The 26,931-nt window shown below is 39.3% G+C and overlaps 1 protein-coding gene and 1 pseudogene across 1 annotated transcript in view; one reads left to right on the top strand and one right to left on the bottom strand.

Annotated features, from left to right (window-relative positions):
* The window catches only part of Rgs20 (regulator of G protein signaling 20), a 118,451-nt gene extending 92,407 nt beyond the window's left edge, over nucleotides 1–26,044 (bottom strand). Inside the window, 2 exon segments of the mRNA XM_028773398.1 lie at nucleotides 15,856–15,868; nucleotides 25,877–26,044. Coding sequence (XP_028629231.1) covers nucleotides 15,856–15,868; nucleotides 25,877–26,044 — 181 coding nt within the window.
* LOC114626056 lies at nucleotides 16,014–18,300 on the top strand (annotated as a pseudogene).
* Nucleotides 26,045–26,931: the final 887 nt, after the last annotated feature.

Genomic DNA, 26,931 nt, shown 5'->3' with positions numbered 1-26,931 from the left:
TAGCATTCAGTGGGGGAGACAGGATTCCTTCGGGGTTTGTAAGCATTCTTACTGCAGGCCTCTTTTCTGAACTCCATCTTATTTTCTTCTGCTTCCTGAAACATATGCCCAGGAGACTTATGCATGAAAGAGGATGAAAGTAAACATGTTTTTTTTTCTTTTTTTGGGGGGGTGGGGGGGTAAGGTAAAAAGATATCATTCTTGGACATGTTTAGTGTAGTAGTCAGGAGCACAGGGTCCTAGAAACAGCCTTCCCACTAACAATCCCCAACTGTAGGGATGACACTTTAATTTTCAAGTTTATCTACTTTAGTTAAAATGAAAGATGTAAGTTAGTCTTGAAAAAGAATCTTTGGTCTGGAGTGATGGCACATGCCTTTAATCCCAGCACTTGGGCAAGCAAAGAGCTCTGTGAGTTCAAGGCCACCTTGGTTTACATAGAAAGTTCCAGGACAGCCAGGACTATGTAGAAAGCACAGATAGAGCCAGGCAGTGGTGGCACACGCCTTTGATCCCAGCACTTGGGAGGCAGAGGAGGCTGATTTCTGAGTTCGAGGCCCAGCCTGGTCTACAGAGTGAGTTCCAGGACAGCCAGGGCTATAAAGAGAAACCCTGTCTTGAAAAACCAAAACGGGAAAAAAAAAAAAAAAGAAAGAAAGCACAGATAGACCTTGCTTATATATGCACACTCACACACATATACACACACCACACCACCACTCAAAACTTTAAAGTTTAACTATTCTTGCTTTAGTGAGAGAATTAGTATGCAAGGTAAGGCTAGGAATGTAGCTAATTTGAGAGAGTGCTTCCCTAGTATGCTGGAAGCCCCTAGGTTCAGCACAGCAAAATTGCCCATATGACAGGACTCTCACACTGAAGAGGAATCGCAGCATCGGGTGGTGGATGTAAGGCCATCTTTGACTTTATGAATTTGAGGTCAGCATAGGCTACATAGGAACCTGAGAACCTGTCTCAAATAAGAAGAGGAGGAGATGGAGGTGGTGAGGGTGGTAGTGATGGAAGAGGAGGAGGAAGAGGAGGAGGAGGAGGAGGAGGAGGAGGAGGAGGAGGAGGAGGTAGGGATAACAAAAGAAATTTCTCAAATTTTTTTATTGTTTTTAAAATTTTGTTTGTTTTGTTGTTGCTGCTATTGAGACAATGCCTTGCTGAGTAGCCCAGGCTAGTCTTAAGATTTCCATTCTCTGGCTTCAGCTTACTGAGTATTTACAGATACGTGTCACTCTGTGCCTTAGTGCTTTAAAGACCATGGCTTCCATCTTGAAGCCTGTTTTAGCTTCTTGGGCACTTACATTTAGTGTAGTTACAAACCAGAACCCGATTCTGCCAATACAAATACTTCCCTCAAACAAAACACAAAAACATTTCAATCTGTCTGTGAATAAAAGAGTAGTGCTTGCCAAGAAAAACGAAGGATGAGGCGGGAAGCAGCGAATAAAAGTGACAGTGTGTCGCGGATCCGGTGGAGAGAGCACCAGGGAGAGCTGGGCTCAGGTCCCAAAGGGGCGAGGCGCGGGCACTCTCCAGGGTCCTGATGGAGGGAGCAGCCGCGGGCGCTCCTGGGCCTGGCTAGGTTCCCGAACTTGGTAGTCACTTGGCCTGCCAGGTTTCTTTCGGGAATGGAAACCTTGTGGGAAGGGATTGTCGCGGAGTGAGGGTGGGGGCAGGGAAACCTAGCAACTCATTCTCATTCATGAGGCCTTTTTTGGGAAGCAGCCGAGATCTGGCTGATTTTGTCACTGTCGTTTGTATGCACGGGAGAGAGTTGATCTGGGTTTGCATTTCCGCGTTTAAGTACACACTGTGTTGCTTTCCTTCTTGGGGAATAGGGTCATTTAGAATTTTTGTTTTCCAGGTTCACAGGCCCTCGCCCCTGCCTTTGCCACGGTACACTTAGTATAGCAAATGGAGCAAATGGAGTGGGTTTCTGGAGATGTGCCAACAGCTCACTTGTGGAGGGAAAAGGAACCATTTGGAAAACTCAGAACCGCCACCTCACCCAGAGACCAAGGGTCCCCTTGCCCTGGGAGAGGGCAGTGATAGCCCTCCAGCTCTCTCTCTCTCTCTCTCTCTCTCTCTCTCTCTCTCTCTCTCTCTCTCTCTCTCTCTCTGTGTGTGTGTGTGTGTGTGTGTGTGTGTGTGTGTGTGTGTGTTGAGGGAGGAGTGTTCAACGCATGCCAACACACTTGGCTGCACTGAAGGGCCGGACCTGGGCGGTTCTTATGAGTTCAGTTACCCGGACCACGGGTCTGGGCCACACCTGCTCCTGGCTTTTGAGCCCCAGGTGCAGAGTAGCCACAAGGGCGGCGATCCCAGAACCCTGCCACCAACCTGTGCAGGACGCCAGCAACTGGGTGAAGCTAAGAAGTTAAAACTGGCTCCTTACACCTGCAACCTACACCTGGACAGTGCCCAGCCTCAGCCATTGCTACTAGCCCACACACGGGGAAGTTAGAATGCAGTGAAAACGCTGACTGCGCCCTGCATACTTCCGAGACTCAAGAGTTTGGACCTCATCCAAGGAGCCAGAAGAAGCTTAGGGCATTTTGTAGATCCCCGCCTTTGATACCATCAACTTCTGTTGTGTGAAAACTCGACCTTCCTTTTTCCTCCCCCTATTCCCAGACAGTCTTTCCCATCTCTCTCAAGCCCCTTCTTTGGGTATGCTTCATTAGGCATTTTGCTCCGGTTCTCTGCTTCAACACAGAGACTCTTTTGAGGGAGCTGTGAAGTGTTCAGAAAAAAAAAAAAAAAAAAAAAAAGAGTCCTAACAGATCCCAGAAACAAAGTTTATACTCATTCGTTCAAGTGGAGACACGCACCATTTAGGTTCCCTAGACAGTTCTGGTCCTAGTCCTGGAAGCCTGGGTGGGGACCGCAGGCGTAAGTCTGGTGGATATGCGATGGTAATGATCTATAGGCCCCAATAGCAAGGACAGAGAAAGCCATAAAATTTGATCTAAGAAAAGTTATCTCAGAAAAGAGCATCAGCTGTCTGGGCCCAACTATGCACTCCTCTGCTCTGCAGAGGCCCTGCCTTTCCCACTCTGTCTGCCCTTCGAGACAGATACTGTTAGTCTGAGGTGTTGGTAACATTAGCCACAAAGTGACCTCATCATGCAATCTCTACTCCTGGAAGTCTTTAGGGATCAAACGACTTAGGTCAGCACTATGCTGATTGAATATGGACCTCCCTAATTAATCTTATTTGTCTGTTGAAGACAATCAAAATGACTCTCTGCACAGTAGAAAAGACACACTCAAATCAACTAAACAATACAATACAGCCCTGCTTTCCAGGCAAACTGGGATTCTTCATTTGCATTTAAACAGTAGCACTTCACCAAGGAAATGTCCTTGGTGAATTAAACCACCCCTTTTCCAAAACAGGCTAAGCACCTGTAGAGTTAAGACAGATTCGGTTTAATTTTATGGACTGATCTGTTTTCTCTAAAACCTTATGTTTTAAAAATACTATTTTGTTGTGGCTTAGCTACACTGCATTTTTAAATGTTCTGCTATTGAAAACACCAGCATTGTTCTTTTTCTAGGACCCAAGGATCCAGTAGACAGCAATCGAGAAGTAGAAAGGTAGATTTTTGCCTGCTGTGATATAAATTGGGCAGATGGGGAGGGGATATCTGTAGTAGAACATGGCTAATAGGGCCACAGAGTATTATTAACTCAAGTACTATCCAACTATTAATAACATGCTTCTGTTTGCACTTACTACAAGCATTTTCATTCTGGAAGCACAATAATTTGAAGCAATATTTTTACAGCTCATAATTAGTTCTGACTAATTATTTAATGACTTTTAACATGTACTATGCCTATGACCTGTGTGGAGAAGTTGTAGAGACACTGTACAATGAAAGTAATCATGATGAAGCAGGACGGGCCAAAGGACAGAGTCAAGTTGGGCAGAAGTGACTTACTTAGGAGCCACTCAAGTTGGGACAAACACCACTCAAAGCTCTTCCTTCCTGGTTCTGTCAGAGATGGCCAGACCCATCTGTACCATGAATTATCAAGTAAAGGGCTCAGGAGTGGAAGTGAGCCATGTTTGAGTATTTGTCATATCTACTGTGATTTGAATGTGTTCTGTATAGGACCTTTAGAAAGTGATTTGATCATGTAGGTTCTACTGTCTCTAGATTGGTTGAATTACAAACTGAATTCTCTTTAGGTTACTTACTATCTTGTCATGTGATGCCCTCCAGTTATGATGCATCAGGGAAGCTCTTACTAGATGCAGCGCAAATGCTGGAACTTTGCTTCTGGACTTTTCAGTTGCCAAAAATGTCTATTCTTTATTTTGTTATAAAAATCAAAATAGAGTAAAACAAGCTCCAGAAGTAAACTCCTGGTCCCCACCATCCTCTCCTCTGCAGTCTTTATCAGATCAGTAAATGTCAACCTGGTTATTAGTTTTTGAAGCAGTGTTGAAATTTATTTAAAGAAGCATTTTTAACAGACTTACCACAGTTGTTACTGGAGTAAAAGGCACTTTACCTGGGAAAGACTAAGGCAGACCCAAGAGCACTGGTGTGGCTTTCTCAAGGAAGAGTCTGCACAACTTGATTATTCTGTTCAACTTTCAGCTCCTCCCTCTACATCCTAGATGCTGGAAACTGAACACAAGGTATGTTCATGCTACACAAGTACTCTATCATTTAACCTTACCCTGTCCCCTGGTTGTTGCTTTTTTAAACTCACTGTCTAATAACTCCTTGTTTTCACAGGTCACCCACTGTATTAACAGCTGATTTGACCCTTTCCAGTTTATATCTGGAAACTTGAACTGAGCACCTCAGGGTACGACCTTGTTTGGAAGCAGAGTTGTTGCAGATGTTATTAGTCAAGGTGAGGTCATGCCAGAGAAAGATGGCCTTTCTGCTGTGGTCTCTTTATGGGAGAATGTGGACCTACCTTTGTACATGGGAAGAATGTTGCGTAGGCATGAAGACAGAGATCAGGATGTTCTGTCTATAATCCAAGCAAAGCCAAAGATTCTTAGCAAAACATAGAGCTCAGAAGAGGCCTAGGACAGGTTCTCCCTCAATAGGAATTTGGCCTCCAGATTGCAACACAGAAACCCTGACTGAGTTTGTAGCCTGCTTTTCCTGTCCTGCAGATTGCAGAATTAATACTGCAGAATCAGTTCTTACTTGAATTTTGCAAGCTGTTGTCTTGTTTCCCAGACTCTAGATTTGTCAGTGTTCTCAACTTTCTGAAGTTAAAGTAGAAATTTCCATCACACACACACACACACACACTCCTCACATCATTCACATGTAAATGTTTAAGTACTTGTAAAATAAATTAGTAAGAACCTTGTCTTATGTTTATTGCTATCTTGATACTTGATAAGGAACCAATAAATAGTTAGTGATCAAATTATCTACAAATAAATAGAAATTATTCAGCCAGAGAGGGCACAAGATGTTACATATGCTACCATATAGATGAATCTTGAACATTCTATGCTAAGAGAGAGAAACAAGATATAGGAAGACATATATTGCAAGAATCCATTTGTATGAGGTACCAAGATTAGGCAAATTGAGAGACAGAAAGTAGAACAGAGGTTCCTAGGGACTGGAGAGATAGAGAATGAAGCTAGTGTTGGATGGTCATAGAATTTCTGTTTCGAAAGAAAAAAGATTTAGAAGTAGATAGTGGTAATGTGTGCAAAACATAATAAATGAACCTAATGCCACTGAATCACACAGCTGAATGGCTAATATTGGGAACTGTGTGTTGTTTCTATTTCTTGCAATGAACAAAATTACCTCAAACTGCAAGGGGATGGAGATAAAGCTCAATAGCAGAACATTTGCTAGGATGTGCAAAGTCCCGAGTGCATTCCTAGACTTGAAAATACAAAGAAGTAAGGGAACAAACACACTCTTGCAGGTATCAGATTCTTGTTCACTGAGGACAAAGGAAGTGCACAGCAAGATGGTGGCTCCTTCTCTCACTGAGTTGGATTCTCTCACTTTTGTGTAAGCTGTCACCATTCAGAGTGTTTGTAAGAAACACACTGTCTAGCATACATTCCCTCCTAGTATTTATTTACTTACTGGGTAAGAAGGGTAGAAGTGTGTTTGTTTCACGCTAGTAACTTTTACTACATTTATTTTTAAAATGTCAAGATGTGACAGTTTGAATAAGAATGGCCCCTCATAGGTTCATATATTTGAATGCTTAGGGAGGGGCACTGTTTGAAATGATCAGGAGATGTGGCCTTGTTGGAAGAAGTGTGTCACGAGAGGTAGGTGGGATTTGAGGTTTCAAAAGCTTAAGCCAGTCTCCTCTCTCTCTCTCTCTCTCTCTCTCTCTCTCTCTCTCTCTCTCTCTCTCTCTCTCGCCTGTGGATCCAAATGTACAACCCTCATCTCCTTCTCCAGCACCATATCTGCCTGTGTACCACCATGCTTCCCACCATACTGATAATGAACTAAACTTCTGAAGTGTAAACAAGCCCCAATTAAATGCTTTTGTTTATAAGAGTTACCATTGTCATAGTGTCTCTTCACAGCAATAGAACAGTGACTAAGACCAGGGAATGGAATATTGCTGTTACAGACCTGACCATACTGTATGTTGACAGGATGTGGACTTTAGGACTCTGGATTAAGAAAACAGTTGAATGAATTAAGACGGGCTTAATGGGCTATACTATTAGGAGCATGGAACACAATGGTGTTGAAATTAATGCAAATTATCAAGGTTTGGTCCAAGAGGTTTTAGAGGAGAATATTTGTAAGTGGCCTAGAAACTGTTTATTTGATATTTTGGTGAAGAATGTGGCTGCTTTCTGCCTTGGTCTAAGAATTCTGCCTGAGACTAAGTTGAAGAGTTTTGGATTAATAGCACTGGCAGAAGAGATTTCCAAACTGTCTAGTATCGACTTTGTCATTTGGTGATTAGTGATCACTCTTACACAGATCTATGAAGAAAAGGAGCAGTCTGAGCAAGGAAAAATACAAAATGTACAGTTTGAAGATAAAAGGATCCACTAGAAAGTATAGTGAAGCTAAGTCCAGAGCTTAAGGAGATAAAACGCTTAAAAAAGGGCCTGATGCTAAATGAAATAAAGGGACTCAGGGCAAGAGCCCACCAGCTAAGCTTCCAAATAAGGAAAAGGGATTAGAGAGAAGTTTAAGCAGTTAAGGAAACCATTGAAAACAGAGAGCTGATGGAGACATAATTGAATGAGGGGGTGTGTTACAGTCCCAGCAAACAGCAGAACTCAGCAGCTTTGGACCTGTAGTTCTGGCTTTAGAATCAAGGATACAAAGGTGTAGAATATCCCTCCATGGCTAAGGAAAGCCACTGAACTCATTCATGTGTCACGGGTGCCCCTGCATGGAGGCCCAGAGAGGCTGTTGTGTAAAACTGTAAAAGTAAAGACCCCAAAATGTTGAAAATACTAGTGTCATGAGATATCTGTCAGGAGAGCAGCTAACAGGATGTGGAACAGCTCAAGAGAGAAAAGTGTGTTGCAGTCAGGAAAGCCGAAAGGAGTTGGAGATCTGATGAGCACTATGATGTCTGATGTGGAAATGGATAGTTTGGCATTTGCACAGATGTTTTTTGATTTTGCTTTGGTTCAAGATTTCCTCACCTCTCCTTTGGAACAATAAGGTATATTATATGCTATTGCATGTTGTAACTATGTGACCTGATTTTAAAATTTTATTTTATAGGGGGTTACAGTTAAGAGATTGCAATGAGTCTCAGAAAAGAATTTGAACTTGGGAATTTTTAAACAGTGTTGAGATTTATAGAGTATGGGGACATTTGAAGTTGGACTGAATTAATTTTGCATTATGATGTGGCTACCAACCTATGGGGGGGGTCAGAAAGTGGAATGTGGTGGTTTGAATAAAAATGATCCCCATAGGTTCATATATTTGAATTATTAGTGAATGGCACTGTTTGAAAGGATTAAGAGATGTGGCCTTGTTGAAGGAAGTGTGTCACTGGGGATGGACTTTAAGGTTTCAAAAGGCTAAGCCAGGCCCAGTGGTTCTCTCTTCCTACTGCCTGTGGATCCAGATGTAGGACTCTCAGCTTCTTCTCCAGCACCATGTCTGCCTGTGTGGCACCATGCTTCCCACCATGCTGATAGTGAACTAAACCTTTGAATGGTAAGAAAGCCCTAACTAAATGTTTTTCTTTCTAAGAGTTGCAATGGTCATGGTGTCTCTTCACAGCAATAGAACACTGACTAAAACACAAGGTCTCCATATGTAGCCTAGGCTAGCCCCACACTTAGAACACTGAAGCCTCAGTCTTAAAAGCTAGTATTATAAACATATACCACTATAGCCTACCTAGTCATTGTTTCAACACTATTCATGTTTTCTATTTTTCCCCCCCAAAGTCTTGGAATTCAAAGTAAGAAAATGAGTGTCTTTCATGGTGGTATGCTCAATTAGAGCGTAGGAAGAATCTCTATAGAACAAACCAGGTAAGTAGATCATTTGTAAAGATTTTAGATTTATTTAAAAAGCAATTAGGAAGCAAATGACATGATCTGACATGATTCTGTATACTAGACTGAACTGGAGGGATGAGGCAAAGATGGTCAGAGAAAAAAAAGAAGGGTTAACAATGGCCTAGATAAGAGATGGTAGTGATCTAGGCAGGAGAGGGTAGTAAAATGCAAAAAAGTCAATTTGGTGCAACTTTTTGAGGTGGACTTAGTAGAACTCTGGGTGAATCAAATGAGCATGCTGGCCAATGGGAATTAAAGCTCATTTGTAGAGTTTCCACCCTCTCTTGAACAGTTGGGTGTCTTGCCGAAATGAAAAAATTGAGAAAGACAGGTTTTAGAGATGCCTATGAGTCACTCAAAAAAAAAAATATCAAGAAGTTTGCCCCAAGAGAGATTTAAGCTCAAAGTAGAACTCTGGGAGGAAGGAGGCATAAATGTGTCATCAGCACAAAACAGTATTGAAAGCCATTCCTCCAGAGAATGTGATGGGAAAGTGAAGAAGGCAGAGGCACACTGCATCAGCCTACAGAGCCTGAAGGATGTCCAGCTACAAAGGAGCCATTGATACACCTAATCAGGAAGGAAATATGAGCATGACTGTATTTTTGAAGGATCTCTCTTCTCCTCTGGTGTTACGTAGAGACAGATGTGCTTGGGGAAAAATACACCAGGTAGGAGGCAGTTGTCATAATTTCTTGAGGTGATCATGACCTGATCCAAAGTGTTAAATGGGCTGGAAATAAGTGAAGAGGTGTTGAGATTACTTTATACAGGAAACATAGATAAATATGTTTGAGTATTTTCACAACATTAGAACTAATTGAATAACAATAAATTCACACGGCGCAGTAATTATAATGGCAGCAATTTGCCAGCTCATCCCCCCAACTTAGTAACCTGGACAGCTGGACAGGTTCTTAATCTCTCTCTCTCTCTCTCTCTCTCTCTCTCTCTCTCTCTCTCTCTCTCTCTCATTTATGGAATGAATAAAAGAGGCTACAGTAATAGCAAAATTCAAGGGAAATCAAGAGTGGACTTACAAATCCTGGGGAAGACTATTTCTTCCACTCTCAGCTTTTCTTAGTGTCCTGTATATAGTTCTGTCTAGATTTGAGGTCTCTTGAGCTTTCCCCCTTCCACATAAGCATGTCTATTGGTCTTATTGTTCTGGACGTTTTTAAGCATATGCATGCAAGTAACATTATATGGACTGAACAGTTGTATTTATATATTCAGAAAAATATATGGACATATACACATATGTGCACACACACATTATTGAAAGCCCTTGCTCCTGGAGAGAGGAGAGAGGTTGAGAGAAAGGGTCGGAACAAGCATGCTGTGTATATGATGTATATGTATATGTATGACTTCATATATTTCTCTGCTATAAATTCATATTAGGGAAACCAGGCCCAAGAATTTGTCAAACACTACAGACATAGTAAAGGTTATACCTCCCTCACCTGGGGAAGATTGACCTATCTCTGTGATAACAACAGTCTCTTAATAACCTATCATCTGATACCTTATGTGTACATCTAAAACTAAAAGGTTTTTCAAGTGACCTTTAGTGTTAGTTGTCCCTCCACCCACCCCTTCCCTCCTTTACCCTTCTCTCCCATCACCCTTCCCACTTAATATTCCTAGTTTCTCCTTTATCTTTCTATAATACTAAATTGTATTTATCCTTCCTTGGGAGGATGGTCCCTTATTAGGTACCTAGTCTCTGTGGTTATATGGATTATAGCACATACCAAAAACTTAAAAGTTATCATAAAAGAAAACATGCAATATTTGTGTTTTGAGGTCTGGGTTACCTCACATAGGATGATTTTTTTTCCTAGTTCAATCCATTTACCTGCAAATTTCAAAAATTCATTTTTTTCTTAATGGCTGATTAATATTTCATTGTACAAATGTATCACATTTCATACCCATTTATCTGTTGAAGGACCTGGGCTGTTTCCAATGTCTGGCTATTATAAATAGGGCAGCAAGGAATGTGGTGAGCAAGTGTCTCTAGAATAGCATGTAGGATCCTTTGTGTATAGGCCAAAGAGTAGCATAACTGAATCTTGAGGTAGAATGATTCTCAGTTTCCTGAGGAACTTCCACACTGCTTTCCACAGTGGCTGTACCCATCCACTCTCCCACCAACAACGATGGTGTCCATTGTTACACAGGAGATTTTTGGATATTAATTGTTGGTCCAGTTCAGAAAGTTCTTTCCTGTGCCATTGAGGCGGAGCCTACTCTCCAGCTTCTATTTTATCATATTCAGGTACCTGGTCTCACGTTGAGGTCCTTGTTTCATTCAGAGTTGAGTTTTGTGCGAGGTGATAAATATGGTTCTATTTTCATTCTTCTACATGTAATTATCCAATTTGAAGAACACCATTTGTTAAAGATGCTGTCTTTGTTGTGGCTTCTTTGTCAAAAATCAAGAGATCATTGGTGTGTGGTATTATGTCTGGGTCTTTAACACAAGTCCATTAATCAACATGCCTATTTTAATGGCAATACCATACTGTTTTTATTACTATTGCTCTGTAATAGAAGTTGAACTCTGAGGTGGTGATACCTCCAGCAATTCTTTTATTATTCAGGATAACTTTAGCTATCCTGTGTATTTTTTCTGTTTTCACATGAAATTGAAGATTTTTACTTTTAATTTCTGTGAAAAATTATGTTTAGATTTGATAGGGATTGTATTAAATCTGCATATTGTTTTTGATAGGATGGTCTTTTCCACTGTATTAATTGCACCAATCTACAAGCATGGGGGAATCTTTCTATCTTATGTTGTCTTCTTCGATTTCTTTTTCAATATCCTAATGTTTTTAGTTATACAAGTCTTTCATTTGATTAGAGGTTTCCTAAGGTTTTTTTTTTTGTGTGTGTGTGTGTTTGTTTTGTTTTTGAGGCTACTGTGAAAGGTACTGTTTGCTTTATTTCTTTCTCAGTATGTTTGTCCTTTGTGTAAGAAGGCTACTGATTTTTGTATGTTAATTTTGTATCCTGATACTTAGCTAAAAGTGCTTACATGTTTCCTAGCATAGTTTTAAGAGTCTTTTATGAATAAAATCATATCTGCAAATAAAGATACTTAAGACTTCTTCCTTTTCTGTTTGTATCCCTTTGATCTACTTCAGTTATCTTATTGCTTAAGTTATGACTGCAAATACTGCTTTAAAGTACGGAGAGAATAGACATCTTTGTCTTGTTCTTGATTTTAGTGTAAATTCTTTGAGTTTCTCTCTATTTAGGTTGATGTTGGCTATGAGGTTGCTGTAAATTGCCTTTATTATGTTGAGGTATGTCCCTTGTATTCCGTTCTCTCTAGGAATTTTATCATGAAAGGATGGATGTTAACTTTTATGAAAAACCTTTTATACATCTAATGTAATGATCATGTGGTTTTATCTTTCAGTTTGTTTATGTGGTAAGTTAAGTTTATTGATTTACTTATGCTGAACTATCCTTGCATTCCTGAGATGAACCCTGCTTGATTATGGTAGATAATCACTCTAATGTGTTCTTGGATTTGGTTTGCAAACATTTTATTGGGAATGCTTGCATCTATGTTCATAAAGGATATTCTTTTTTCTTGTTGTTGTGTCTTTCTATAGTTTTGGTATCAGAGTAATAGTGACTTTGTAAAAAAAAATTAGGAAACTATATAATTTTCTCCTTTGTGAAATAATTTGAAGAGTATTGGTTTAGTTCTTTGAAGATATTGTATAACTCTTCACTGAATTCACCTGACACTGAATTTTTATGGTTGGGAAAATTTAAATTACCAGTTCTATTTGACTAAAGGTTATGCATCTATTTAAAGTTTTAATTCCATCATGACTTAACTTGGTAGGATGTGTATATATGTATATGTATGTGTATGTGTGTGTGTGTGTGTGTGTGTGTGTATGTGTGTGTGTACACACACATACATACATATATCAAGAATTCTTTTAGGCTTTCCTACTTTGTGGAATACATGTTTTTGTAGTATGTCATTCATTCCCGCTCCTGGACCTTTTTCAATCTTCCCCTCTTCCTCATTCTCTGGGCTAGTTCTTATTTGTTCTTCAAGGCTCAGCTTAGGTTATTTCCTTTAGGGACGTGCTCCTCAACTGGTTAGCTGTCTGCTGGGCTTTCTCTTATCACAGCATTTACGGCTGTGTGTTTGATCTCTGTAAGCTCTGATAGGGCCAGGATTTTGCCTAATTAAGCCTCTTGTCTTAAAAACTTAAATAATAGCAGCACAAACTATGTATTTATGTATTGAATGTTCATTAACTGATTGAACTTAGAAATGATATTATATGGAGTTGATAGGTGTTGGTCAGAATAATGTGCAGATAAGGTTCCATTATGATAAAAAAAAGTTTGATACTTCTATGTGTTTGTGGGTATGCGTTGAATTCCCTCCACAATTAATTCTCTACCTTATTTTTGAGACAGAATTTCTCACTGAATCTGGAATTTATCAATTGGCTATATTGATTGACCAGTGAGTCCTAAGGATCCTCCTGTCTCCACTTCCTCAGTGCTATGATTACACTAATGGTCCAAGAGGGCCTAGTTTGTCTTTTCTTTACATGGGAGATGGGATGCAAGCTCAGGTTTTCATGTTTGTATAGCAAGTACTCATGAATTGAGCCATCTTACTAGACCTCTGTTTGAATACTCACATACACACACAGACACACACACAAACACACATACACACGAGACAGAGACAGAGAGACAGATAGACAGACAAAAAATAAAAAGGGAAAGGTCAAAAGTGAAGAGCTTCTTATTTAGAATTAGAGCATCTGAGTCAGTCTCACCATATAACCCAGACTGGAGTCCTACTCACTGTCTTCTGCCTCAGCATCAAGAGCACTTGGATTATAGGCATCCCCCATCATGTCTGTAATTTTAAAAAAGCATTTTAAAGTATTTTATCTTTTTCTCAATTGTAGCATATCAGAGATTTGAATGGATAGCACAGACATGTTTGCTTTCACAGTGGCATGAGCAAGCCTCACAAGTCAAAGGTTTATCATGATGGGTATTCATAAAAGTCCTGATGGCAAAGGGAACATTTCTGTGTCCCCATGATCTCAGGCCTGATCATCCTGCTTAGTTTGGTGGATCCAGAAAATCAACAAACAAGATGGCAAGGACAAGGGAAGACATTGTTTGAAAAGTAGGCAATTTGCAACAGGGCTCAGAAAGATTTTCTGGGCTTTGTAGCTTTTCCAGTTGTTTTTAATTAAGTGAATTTTGTGGCCATGCAGAGGCTTGCTATTCTCTGGTTTTCTTCCTCTTCTGGCCCGGCTACTAGAAAAATTTGTAAGCAGTCCTTGATTTCTTTGAGTTGGATGTGACTAAATTAGACTGCTTTGCTTAGCATTTTGAAAAGGTTGTTTTTGTTGGTGAAGTTGGGGACTACACTGTTTTGAAATGACACATCTTGAGAGCCACTCAGGATTCATAACTTACATCAACTTCTTCTAGGGCACATGAGTGTACAAAAAAAGATTTTTAACAATTTTTATTTGAAGAAGTCAAGAAACAACAAAGCTGTGTCTTATGATGGTGATGAAGCAGGAAAACATTTTTTTAACCTATTAGTATATTGTTCAATCAACATTGATTGGGTTCCTACTATATGCCTACTAGGCATGAGAGCCACAAACCACACACAGCAGCTTCCATGGGTTCCTGGGAATTCATGGGAACCTGGACATATAGATGTAGGTTATTTACATACATTAAAATATCCCATTTGAAGAGCCTCCATCTTTAAAGTTTACTATGTTGTTTTCCCTCCAATGCTAGCAATTTAATCCAGGGCCATGGACATGCAAGGCAAGCATTATGCAATCCAGCCACACCCCAACTCTAACATTTTGACATATATACGTCATTTGATTCTTTTTCAAAACAACATACTAAAATTTACATGTGGGTGTTCCTATTGCCTTAACTTTATAGATGATAAAACCAAGACTCAGGGAATTGAACCCAACCTAGACCTGAATAAAAAATCCAGTCTTTGTACTTTCAAAGATTACTCTCCATGTAGTCTTACTTCTTTGCTGCAGTTTATATCAAGAGGATGCTTATTATACAAGCTTTTAGGTGATTAATAAAAGGTCTTCTCAAGTAATCAGACTTTAGTGAGCTTCCATGTGGTGTTGCCATTTGCTACTCTTCCCCCCCCCCCCTTAACTTTAGAAAACAGCTGAAGTGGCTCTGGCTCCTGGAAGCCATTATTGCACTGGCGTGATGCTCAGAGCTGTGTGCCAAAAAGCACCCACTGAGGTTGGATCTTGATCTGGGGAGAAGTAATGTGTGGAAGATACAGTGTGGTCTCTGCCCCATCTCCCATTTCCTAACGCCCCAAAGCATCCACTTTAAAATTTTTTTTATGACTTCATATATGCGACAGCTCATTTCTGAAGGATGAGCCAGGCAGAGTTGTAACTTGGCTTCTGGCTGAGGCTGCTTAGAAAATGAGCATCTTGCAAAGTAGAGAGAGGGCACAGGATCATCAGGCTTCATCTTTCTTCAGTATTTTCCCTACACAAAGCACTATGGTTTTAGTGAAAAAAAATTTATTTTTCTCCACTCACTGCTTAAAATCTCAAAATAGGTGTTTTATCAATCAGCTGTTCAAAGAATCACACATTGCTGTAAGACAGACTGCAGTCCTGGAAAGGGATTGGTACTGGAGTGTGGAGAAAATATGTTAGAGAAACAGTTTTCCTGTCACATCCCTGACATTTGTTACTGGGAAAGAATACATTTAAAATAGACATCAATATTAGATACTGAAGTCTCGCTAGAATATCTGTAATGATGTCTCTCTCATGTCTCCTATTTTGGAAGATTGCTGACGCAGGATATATCTCGCCCCACACCCCTTTAATATATCTTGTCATGAAAGGAAGCAAAAATACTAATGAAGAAAAAAATTTGATGGAGATCAGAATATGAGGAAGTATGTCTATACACTGGAAGAGTATTCATTTTGTAGTAAGGGTACCTGTGAGGTAGAGGTCAGAGGAGGATATCAATTACTCTCTATTTCATTCCCTTGAGATAGGTCTATCACTGAACAGAAAGCTCATCTATTTCAGCTAGGCTGTCTAGCCAGTGAGTTCCTGGAATTTGCTTACCTTTGCCATCTAATGATGACATCACAGGCACATGGAAACATGTTCCACTTTTATGTATATGCTAGAGATTCAAATGCAAGGCTTTGTGCTTTCATATCAAGTCCTTTTACTCAATGATCCATCTTCCCAGCCACAGTCTATTTTCTGAATTGCTTTTTGGCAACTATTAGTTTAGCATAGATATTGTCAGGAAACCCAGATTCATGTCATCGCTCACCTTATTTGCAACATCCCATATGGAGCCAGCAGTATTTCCAAACTTGTTTTTACGTCTGAATCTGGTCTGACAGCTTCAATCTACTGAAGTAATGAAGCTGGGCAAGGATCCAAATGAAAGGAACAACCAGAAGTGCCACGATAATAAATATGAGCAATTAGCATGTCAGCAACACCAATCTAACCTGCCTGTGCAATTTTTAAACATTTATTCTGCAATCAGTATAAATTCACAGGAAATTGCTAAACGGAAAATAGTGCATTGTGGACACTGAGTTTAGCCCTATGAAGATTGCATAACTACAGTCCAATATCAAAACCAGGAGATCATCACTGACATAATTCATAGTGGTCATTCAGATTTCCCACATATTGCATGCACTTGTATGTTCACAAATGTATGCATGTAGCTATGTGAGGTTTTATTACATGCCTAGATTGTGGACCAGCCACTACAATCAAGATGTGCCACTGCAAGGTTCCTACTTAACCATTCACCTCTTTCTAGCTATACCCACCACTTTCCCTTCATTTTTAATGTTGGGCAACAACTAACTATTCTCCACCACTATTTCAAGAATGGTATGTAAATGACATGATACAGTATGATCTTTGAGGATTAGTTTCTTGTCGCTAACTGTTGGCTTGAGATCTATAAGAGTTGTAATCAACACTTGCTTTCTACCATCACTTGCCACTGGTAGCCTCATGCACTCGCATTGCAGCCTCACAGAAATATGTCCACTACCAAACACCCTTTGACCCAGTGCCCTGGGGACTAGCTCCTCATCTCATGCAGCCCTGTGCCAAAGATATTTGGTGCTGATGCCTGAGCCTTAATTTTTCAAAGAGTAGACCTTTCAGCCAATGTTGTAGCTGTTACTGAAAGGAAAGAATAGTGATTAATGAACAGAATTAGGATAGTCTCATAGTACCAAAAGATGATGTCACTGTTGCAAAGTCAATTGATTTAAAGAATACATATGAAAATATCAGAGCTAAGCTTGTTCACGATGTTGCCTATAACACAAATGAAGAGGCTGGGGATGGCACCACCATTGCTATTGTTCTGTCATGGTCTATTGCAAAGGAGGGCTTTGAGAAGGTCAGCAAAGGTTCTAATCCAATGGAAATCTGGAGAGATGTGATGTTGGCTCTTGATGCTGTAATTGTCAAACTTAAAAAAGGTTCTAAACATGTAATAATCCCTGAAGAAATCGTTCAGGTTGCTATGATTTCAGCAAATGGAGACAAAGACATTGGAAACATCATTTGTGATGCAATGAATATGGTTGGAAGAACAGGTATCTTCACAGCGAAGGATGGAAAAATTCCCAAATGATGAATTAGAAATTATTGAAGGAATAAAATTTGATAGAGGGTGTATTCCTGATAATTCATTAATACATGGGAAGGTCAAAATGCGAATTCCAAGATGCCTATGTTATGTTCAAAGAAAAGAAAATATCTACTGTTCAGTCCATTGCACTTGGTTTTTAAATTCCAACTGCTCTCCAGAAGCCCAGATACTCTAAGTACAGTAGATTTAAATAGGCTAATAGTTGGTGTTCAGGTTATAACAGCTAACAGTCCAGGGTTTGGGGCAATAGGAAGAACCAGAGTAAAGACATGGTTGTTCCTACTGGTGGTGCTGTATTTAAGGAAGAGGGGTGAAATCTAAACCTAAAATATTTTCAAACTTATGACTTAGGAGTAATTATCTCCAAAGGTAATTCCATGGTTTTGAAAGCAAAGGTGACAAACTTGAATTGAAAACCATATCCAATAAATCACCAAACAATCATACATCACAACTAGTGAGTATGAAAAGAAAAAGCTGAATGAGTGACTGATGAAAGCTTCAAATGGGGCAGTTGTGCTGAAGTTTGGGGGGATCAAGTGATGTTGAAGTGAATGAGAAGAAAGAAAGTTATGGATACTCTCAATGCTACAAGAGCAGTTGTTGAAGAAGGCACTGCTATAGTGTGTGTGTGTGTGTGTGTGTGTGTGTGTGTGTGTGTGTACTACTGCTTTCGTGGATTCCAGTCTTGGATTCATTAAAGCCTGAATTAAAGATAAAAATTAGGATAGAAATTATTCAAAGAGCAGTCTAAATTCCTGCAATGACTATTGTTAAGAATGCAGTTGTTGAGGAAATTCTGCAAAGTTCCACAGATGCTGGTTATGATGCTATCCTTGGAGATTTTGTGAACATGATGGAAAGAGGAATCATTGATTCAACAAAGGTTGTAAGAGATGCTTTAATGGATGCTGCTGGGGTGGCTTCCTTGTTAACTACAGCAGAAATTGTAGTGACATAAATTCCTACAGAAGAGAACGGTACAATTGGTGGAAGGTATGGGTGGTGGCATATTCTAGTTCCTAGAATAGAGCTTTGCCCTTCTCAGTGAACTGTGAAGGGAAGCTCAAGGCAGGTTCCTCATTGATGACTTCAGAGAAATCACTTGAAGAAAATGACTGAAAAGGAGGCTGGCTGGCTCATCACTATAACTATCAGCTACTGGTTTCTATTGGCAGTATATAATGGTTTTCTGTCGTGGCCCATTTCTACAGATAATGTATTTTGTATTTTTAAATAAAGCATTTGTGCATTCCTGATACTGGGTGCAAGGGCCATATCCCAGTGTCCTGCTTTCAGCTTAAGTCACTGAGACATTGCTACTACTTTTGTGTCACCAGAAGAGAAGTTCAAAAGTCACCTTTCTGTGGAGAGAATGATTGTGTACTAAGAAGAGAACTCTCTGATTATGTAACAACCTTTGTGTAATAAACCGTTGCTTAGAGGTTTAGAAATAAAAATTGCTTCCTTCTGGCTGCTTCCAATATTCTAAGACGTGATGTCCTGATGTACTGCATTCATTTTTGAAGGATTTTTGGAATATTACAAATAAAGCTGCTGTAGAATTGTACGAGATAGGTATGAACGCAGTTTTCCATCTCTCTGGAATATATGCCTAATAGTGAAGGTGCATGGGGGGGAATGCTAATCTTTCTAGATTGGCTGTACCATTTCATGTCCTCACAGCAATGTAAATAAGACTAGGTTTCTCTGCATTATTGCCAGCATTAGGTAGTGTTACGTTTTAGCTATTCTAGCTATTATGCTTTGTTGAGATTATAATCTAATTACTATACGTCTCCATCCCCTTTCTTCTCTCCAAGCCCTTCCATATACCCCACCCTGATCTTCATATTCATGACTCTTTTTTCACTAATTGTTATTGCATACATCTATATTTGTATATTACCTTAGTTGTTTTTCTATTGCTGTGAAGAGACACTATAAACAAGGTATCTTTAATAATTCGGCTGGAGGCTTGCTTACAGGTTTAGTCCATGATAATCATGGTGGGAAGCAGACCAGCATTGTGCTAGAGGGATAGATAGCTACGAGCTTTAGATTCTGATCCATAGGCAGAAAGATACAGAGCCTGGTGTTGGCTTTGAAACTTCAAAGCACACCCTCAGTGACACACTATATTCAACAAGGCCACACCTCATAATCCTCCCCAAATCTTCTACTAACTTGGAACCAAGCATTCAAATATATGACCCAATGGAGGACATTCCGGTTCAAAGGATCACATATGTATGTATGTATATGTATAAATATATATAAATATATATATAGAGAGAGTCCTAAATGTAACTCCTTTAAAAAATCTTTACTGGATATTTTATTTATTTACAATACAGATGTCATCCCCTTTCCCCATTCCCCTCCCTAGAACCCCCATCCCATCCTCCCTCCTCCTTTATGCTTTTATACCATTTTGATTACATGCATGTATTGAGGTCAGTTCTAGGTTGAGGGTCTAGCAATACAATAGATGCAAATAGTCAAGGAACAAGCAAGACAATAAACACAAATAGTCAAAGAAAAAGCAAGGCATTAAACCCAATTACATGAATACTCCTGTGATCACTGTTTCTAAGGGCTTATCAGGATGATCAAAGTATCTGAGCCAGCTTCCCTGTCCTAGCCCAAGGTCATTTCCATGTCTGAAGCCTACTTCCTTGTTTTCGCCTAATATTTAGATTCCTGTCTGAAATTACTTCTTTGTTCTAGCCTAATATTTAGATTCCTGGCTGAGATTACTTCTTTGTTCTAGACTAAGATTTAGATTCTTACCTGAAATTACTTCTTCGTTCTAGCTTAATGTCAGATTCCTTCCTTGACCTTGGCCAATGTCACATTCCTGCCAAGCAGCCCATTTCCTTGTCTTTGGCCCATGTCAGATTCTTGCCAAACAGCCCCAAAGGCTCTCCACCTCTCCCCCCTTTTTATTTTGTTAACAAGACTGAGCCTGTCTTAGGTCGTTCTGACAAGAATGCCTTCCTTATCCATCATGGAATATGCATTATCAAAAGCAATGCATTTCTGTCTTAGGTTGGTAAGGCTCTGTGCATAATCTTACCCGTCCTTGGCTTGCCAGCCTGTTAAATTAGTAACTCTGTCTGGGGGTCCATTTTCAGGTTCAAGCCATGTACTTTGGCTGCCAACATGTTGATGTTGTTAAAGAAAAGCTTTAACACAATGGATAGGAATAAAAGTATTCCCAGGACTAAAAGGGCTAGCACGATCAAGCTATATATGCCAGTAAATGTAACTCCTTGAGTCTCCATAATGTTACGTGTATTTATGTTTTTAGGCCTGACCATTTGGCACTGGATAACTACTTGGTGTGCTCTTCCCTGAGGAAGACCACCTCTCTCACCCCCAGCTTTCCTCATTTACTTATAGTTCTTTACATAGGGTGAGGCCACATAATTGCCAGCTACACTTTAGCAATGCAGTTTCCCCTCCCCTATTGGGAGCTGCAAGCCACCTTCCCTATTTCCTCTTAGTTCTGCTTGTATCTTCCCAACCATCTGCTCCCTGTGGCTAGCTGTCAAAAATCCCCCATTACCCAGTAAAATCAACACTCTTGATGTTTGTAAATTATCAGTCAGATTTATATCAATAAATTCTCAACTCACAAAACACCCACACAATAAACTCGGAACCAATTGATATTGATAAAAGCTGCCCACCTAGATTGGACAAATTGTCCTATATTATTCTGTGCTCTTCTATAATATTCATAGCTACCTGTGGCTATTTCAAACCATGTGGATCAGGTTCAACCTTTTCCTCCATCTTCTCTGTTCTCTGTCTGTCTGTCTGTCTGTCCCTTGTCCTCTCTCTTTGAAATTCTTGGCCCCTCCTTCTTTTTTCATTGCCCAATCATAGACTTCAATCTTATATTACACCTTCCTTCACCTGCATATCAACAGCAATCAACACATGGACTTTTCTCTGTTCAATCTGACATGTTCATTAGTATCTGTAATAACTATTCCTGGTTGTCAACTTGACTATATCTGGAATGAACTACAATCCAGAATTGGAAGGATCACCTGTGATCCTGATCTTGAGGCTGGGAGATACAAGTTTCTGACCCGGATCTTGGCATGGAGATCTTGAGGCATAGTGGCTATGACTCCCAGGAGACTAAGATGATATCCTTGTTCAGCTCACATTTGGGCAATTATGTTGATGAGACTTTATGGAGGAACCTATTAATATTACTAAGAGATACAATCTCACAGCAAATGCCCTTACAATCTGTTCACCTTCTCTTCCAAAATATTCCCTGAGCCTTAGGTGCAGGAGTGTTTTGTATCACTAAGATTGGGTTCCAGAACTCTGCACTTTGATTGGTTATGCTTCTTCTGTAATGCTCTCCATATTTTGCAATGAGAAATTTCTCTGATAGGGAGTGGAGAGACTACACTTATCTGTGAGTGTGCAAACACAAAAGTTTATAGATTGTTGTTAAGGATTATGTTTGTTTAATAAATTAGTGGTTGTAGATTTTCCTTCAACATCCATGACTTCACTTGTACTTAGCAGTTAACTAGATTTCCAGTATCAGTTATGGTATCCTCTTGTTGAGTAGATCTTAGCTGCAATTAGAGAGTTGTTGGTTACTGTCAAGGTATGTATGCCACTCTTGTACCCATAGGGTTACTGTGCACAATAATTGTAGATGTGGTTCATAGGTGTCATAGCTGGGTAGTACTGTTGGTTACTTCCCTCCTTTGGAACCTTTCGTGGCTCCTTCTGGTACAATGAAAACTAGTCCTTAGGTAGGTTGTATCTAGATCACTCCTAGCTCAGGGGTTTCTGATCCCCAGTTTTGAAGTGCATGATGTCTCCAGCAATAGGGACTTAGCTTACTCTGCTGAGGGTAAGGGTAAGCAAGGGCAACAGGAATAGACTGTATGTTTTGGGAGCCTTTTACACATTCCTGACCAATAACTTAAAAGAAAATGTGTCATATCGGATACTGGGGGTTTTGTTAGGTGAACTTTGACTCTTGGAGGGAGCACCATCATTTCAGGTAAGAAAAGTTCATTATAACTGTATGTACACTGAATTCCATGCATTGTAGGTTTGGTGTTTTTGTTTTGTTTTTATAAACTGTTAATAGTTTGATTCCTTATGGAGTTTTTGGTTGTTCTTTTTGTTTACTAATATTTTTACAGTTATTTTTTTCCATTTTAGTAGTTCTGCTGTGTATACAGTAATTTCATTCCACTGTGGTTTAATTTGCATTGTCTGTTGCTGATGCTGTTGGATACCTTTTTCTGTGTTTATCTGTCATCTTTAGATAAACTGTTTTTGTCATCTGTGTATTCTTCCAAGTGTGTTGCAGTTTTCTATATAGTTATTTGTGGTCCATTTTGATCAGTCTTTCTCAGGTATGCAGGTGAGCTTGAAGAATTTTCAAGGGATTTGTCGCTGATCCCTTGGCATAGAGCCACATTTTATCTCTTTTTCTTTCTGTACAAGTTTTTCTTGCCTTTCTATCAATGTTTAGATTACTTATCTACATTTTAATACGTACTTCTCCTTTCTTTCTCTTTCTTCTTTCTTTTTCTCTTTCTATCTCTTTCTTTTTACCCTGATTGATGGTGTGGTGGCTTGAAATAAATGACCCCTATATGTCCATAGGGAGTGGCACAATTAGAAGATGTGGCCATGTTGGACTGAGTGTGGCCTTGTCAGAAAAGGTGAGTCACTGTGGAGGCAGATTTTAAGGTCTCATATGCTCAAGTTATACCCAGTATGGCTCACAGTCTCCTTCTGCTGCCTACAGATCAAGATGTTGAACTCTTTGCTCTTTCTCCAGAATCATGACTACCTGCCTGCCACCATGCATCTTTCCATGATGATAATGGACTAAACCTCTGAAACTGTAAACCAGCCCCAGTTAAATGTTTTCCTTTATAAAAGTTGTGGTGATGGTGTCTCTTCATAGCTATAAAGCCCTAAGACAGACAATAGCCTATCCTTCATAGTTTTACCTCCTTACTGATTTGAAAGAATGTAATCACATATGTATTCTATATTAGTCTTGAGCAATGCTAATAATGTGGCAGTGCTCCTAAATCAACAGGAAAGAGGTAGCCTGTTTTTCTCTACTTCTTTTTTGATTTGTAACAGTTAGTCCAAGGTTTTGCACATAACAACAGTTCATTGATTTGTAGAATCCAATTAATTGAGCATCACCAAACTTTTACTTGCCTACATAGAGACAAGTATCATTTGATACTTGTCTACATAGAGACAAGTATCATTTGTACATTCCAATGTTATATGAAAAGTTTTCTTTAAAGACAAAATGGGGCTAAAGGGACAGTAGCATCCAAACTGGACCACTGCCTGCTATTCTCAGTGGCTGCTGTTCAGGCTGGAAACTGCTTATTTGTGGTAACAAGTCAAGGTCAAGATGGCAGATTGGACTACCCAGAACCAACAGAATGCAATGGTTCTAGAATGCTGTCTGAAGTTATCTTGGTTATTCTTAAATTCCTGGACATTTTCATGTGATTCTATATAAAGCATTTCCATCACACATCTAAAACCTTAATAGCACACACACATATGAAATATATATCTGTATTATACAGTTATATAAAGTTGTACACATATCCAACTGCATACACAGTTGGCTTTCTTTATTTAAGGGTTACATATCCTCCAGATCTGCATACTTGGATTCAAACAGGCATACGCTAAGAATTACATACATATGTATTCTATAAATAATATATATTAAATCACATCTATACTGAACATGTACAGTTTTCTAAATAATTTAGACTAATAAATATTTGAATAATATTTTATTTTAATTATAAATTGTATTAATTTAATATATTATAATGATTTAGTAAGTATATTAAATTATTTTATCATAAATAATCTAGATATTATTTTAAATGTATAGGAGGATATACATACATTGTGCTAATACTACACCATTTATATAACAAACTTTGAGCACTTGATGGTTTTCATATCAGGTAAGTCCTATAGCTAATCTCCCTGAATACACAAGGAAACACACACACACACACACACACAATGCACACACACTTTTGTTGTCTATTTTTTATGACTGTTGTGCAATTTTTAGCTTGAAGAAATCTCTTTTGAATATTATTTACTTTTAGATACTTGCTAATAAAGATCCACTAGTTAATGGGTTATTAAATAGAGAAAAAAGAAGACACAAAACTGGAGCTGGGTGTGGACCTGGGAGGAATTAAGGGGAATTGATAATTAAAATGTTAAAAATAAATAAAGGACTCCTAACCATGACATCTTTCATTTTAGTTTCAATTTAATACTCAGCTGGTTATGTGGTACACATTTTAAACTACAGGACTCAGGAGATTAAGGCAGGAGGATTTTGAGTTTGAGAGCAGTTTTAGCTACACACTGAAACTCTGAGAGCTTTAAGAATGAGCAGCTAATCAGATAAAACCCTGTACTTAGTTGGCAACAATGATTGGAGTGGCAGAAATTCATGATCTGCTCACTCAGATAATTAGATACATCAGATAATTAAAATTATTTCTACAGAAAAAAGACTCACAATAAATTTATTTTCATTTTCTTTTAACCCATCTTCTGCTTGGGCCAATTAGTTGAAATGACATCAAAGGGCAGGCCTAGAGAATTGAATGCAGAGTCTGCCGTACAGCGATCATTATCAGGAGACAAGCCATGGTGGTGGGACACCTGCAGTTTCCAAAGCTAAGTAGCTAACTCGGACAGGTTTTCTGTGGTCTGGTTTTGCATCATTTATTTTTGAGATCTGCCAATTATTTCTTTAACACGGATACAAGCCCATTCCTCTCCATACCAGTAACCTTTTAAGAGATACTTCTATTAATAGTTAAGAGGATTTACTGTCTTACACTTTACATTCTGCCAAGAAACATACAACACTGAATAGGAGAAATGTTACTCTGGAAAGTAAAATTGACAAATGGCAGAGACTCACACTTGGGAAACTCACTTTAGGAAGCTATACATTTAAAAACAGCACCTTTTAGGTCTTTAATATCATATTCCTATAAAAGTTTATCCTTATTTTGTAGCAATGTTTTTGGAAAGAAGTCTATATTTTTCTTTTACAATTACCTAGCATATAATATTTATATCAGAGGAAAATATTTAAGAACTAATGGCAATAGCTAAAAAAGCTAAGTATGCAGATTTTCTATTAAAAAAAATATCACCTAAAAACAAACAGCCAAAACTATGGGAAGGTAGCTCAGTGATTGAATACCTGCTTAGCATGCCTGAAGCCAAGGTTCCAGTCTTAAGCACGAAAACCATAACAAATAAACAAACAACCACAAACTACTAAACAAAAACACAAACAAAAAAGCAATGGTGAAACAGCTGTTTAGGATGAAGAAAACTGGACACCAGGTAGTTTTCAAATTTTTAGGTTCCCTGTAAATTATTCCAAAAATATTCTTGATAAATCACTAATAGTCTACTGTGATAAAACTGTCTACTGGCTCTATATTCTTTGCAGATTAACCCTTACCCTGCCTAAGACAGTGAGTCTTGTGAAGATCATCTTACCTTGACACCAGTCACAGCCTGAGAGTCCTCTTTATTTTCTGTGTCTTGGTGAATACTGGGATTGTGATCTTTCTCTGCTCTGAACAGGGCCAGCAATTGTGTCCCTGAAGCCTGCCTGGAAAGATGCTCCTCCAGGCACCCTTGGTTTTCTTGAGAAAGGCTGCGCATGTTTTCCTAAAAATTGCCCCGCAGGAGTCTGGTCATCTGCTTTTACCAACACCCATGGATCCTCTCTGATCTTTGGCTGGCTAATGCTGGCCCATGTCTGAGTCTGCTGAGGACCTTCTTGGAATATTATTACTCTAAGCGAAGCAAAAGGCTGATCCCTACTGTGGATCAGTAGTGGCTTATCCACCTATTTTAGCGTTCTGTTCCAGAGAGAGCTGCTCACTGAGTGTGTATGCCAAGACTGCCCTCTGTAGGTGAGTAAAGAAAGTTTCTTCTTTATAAGCTGCTAGGCTGGAGCACTGTTAGAACAAGCTGCACAAATGACAAATGTGTTGTGAAAGCCATCTGAGGGGACCTTTAAGGCAGCTCCCCATCTGTTCATGGTACCCTTCTGATGTTGCCCCATGCCTTTGTGCCTTTATGAAAGCAAAGCACTCCAGAGCTCCGCGAAAGCAATGCTGCTGCTGGTTTCGTGGTGTGCCAGCCGCTGTTCTGTGGTTTGTCAGTACAGGGAGGGAACTGCTTGGTGGCTGTGCCCACAGGGAGGGAAGCACTAAAGGTTTAGATTAGGAAGCAACTGGGCCTGAATGTATATTTGACTGTGGATATTTCTGGAGAACAGCAGGCAACTGACTGTATCCCGCCTGTGTCCAAAGAACTTGGCTAAATAGTAGTTAGCCCTGAGGCTGAACAATAGTTAGTCCTTGACTCTTGGTCATCTAGTATCAGCCACATGTAGGATGAGTCTTCCCATTTCAGTTAACCCAATTTAGAAAGTCTCTCTCAGACTTGCCAAGGGGGTCATCTACATGATTCTAAATCATGTCAGACTGAGAATGTCACTATTTTACAGCTGTTCTTCTACTTTTCTTGTCTGCAACGTTAAA

The sequence above is a fragment of the Grammomys surdaster genome, unplaced genomic scaffold (genome assembly GCF_004785775.1).
Source record: "Grammomys surdaster isolate TR1022 unplaced genomic scaffold, NIH_TR_1.0 226, whole genome shotgun sequence".
Classification (NCBI taxonomy): Eukaryota; Metazoa; Chordata; class Mammalia; order Rodentia; family Muridae; genus Grammomys; species Grammomys surdaster.
This window is presented reverse-complemented; position numbering and strand designations above follow the sequence as displayed.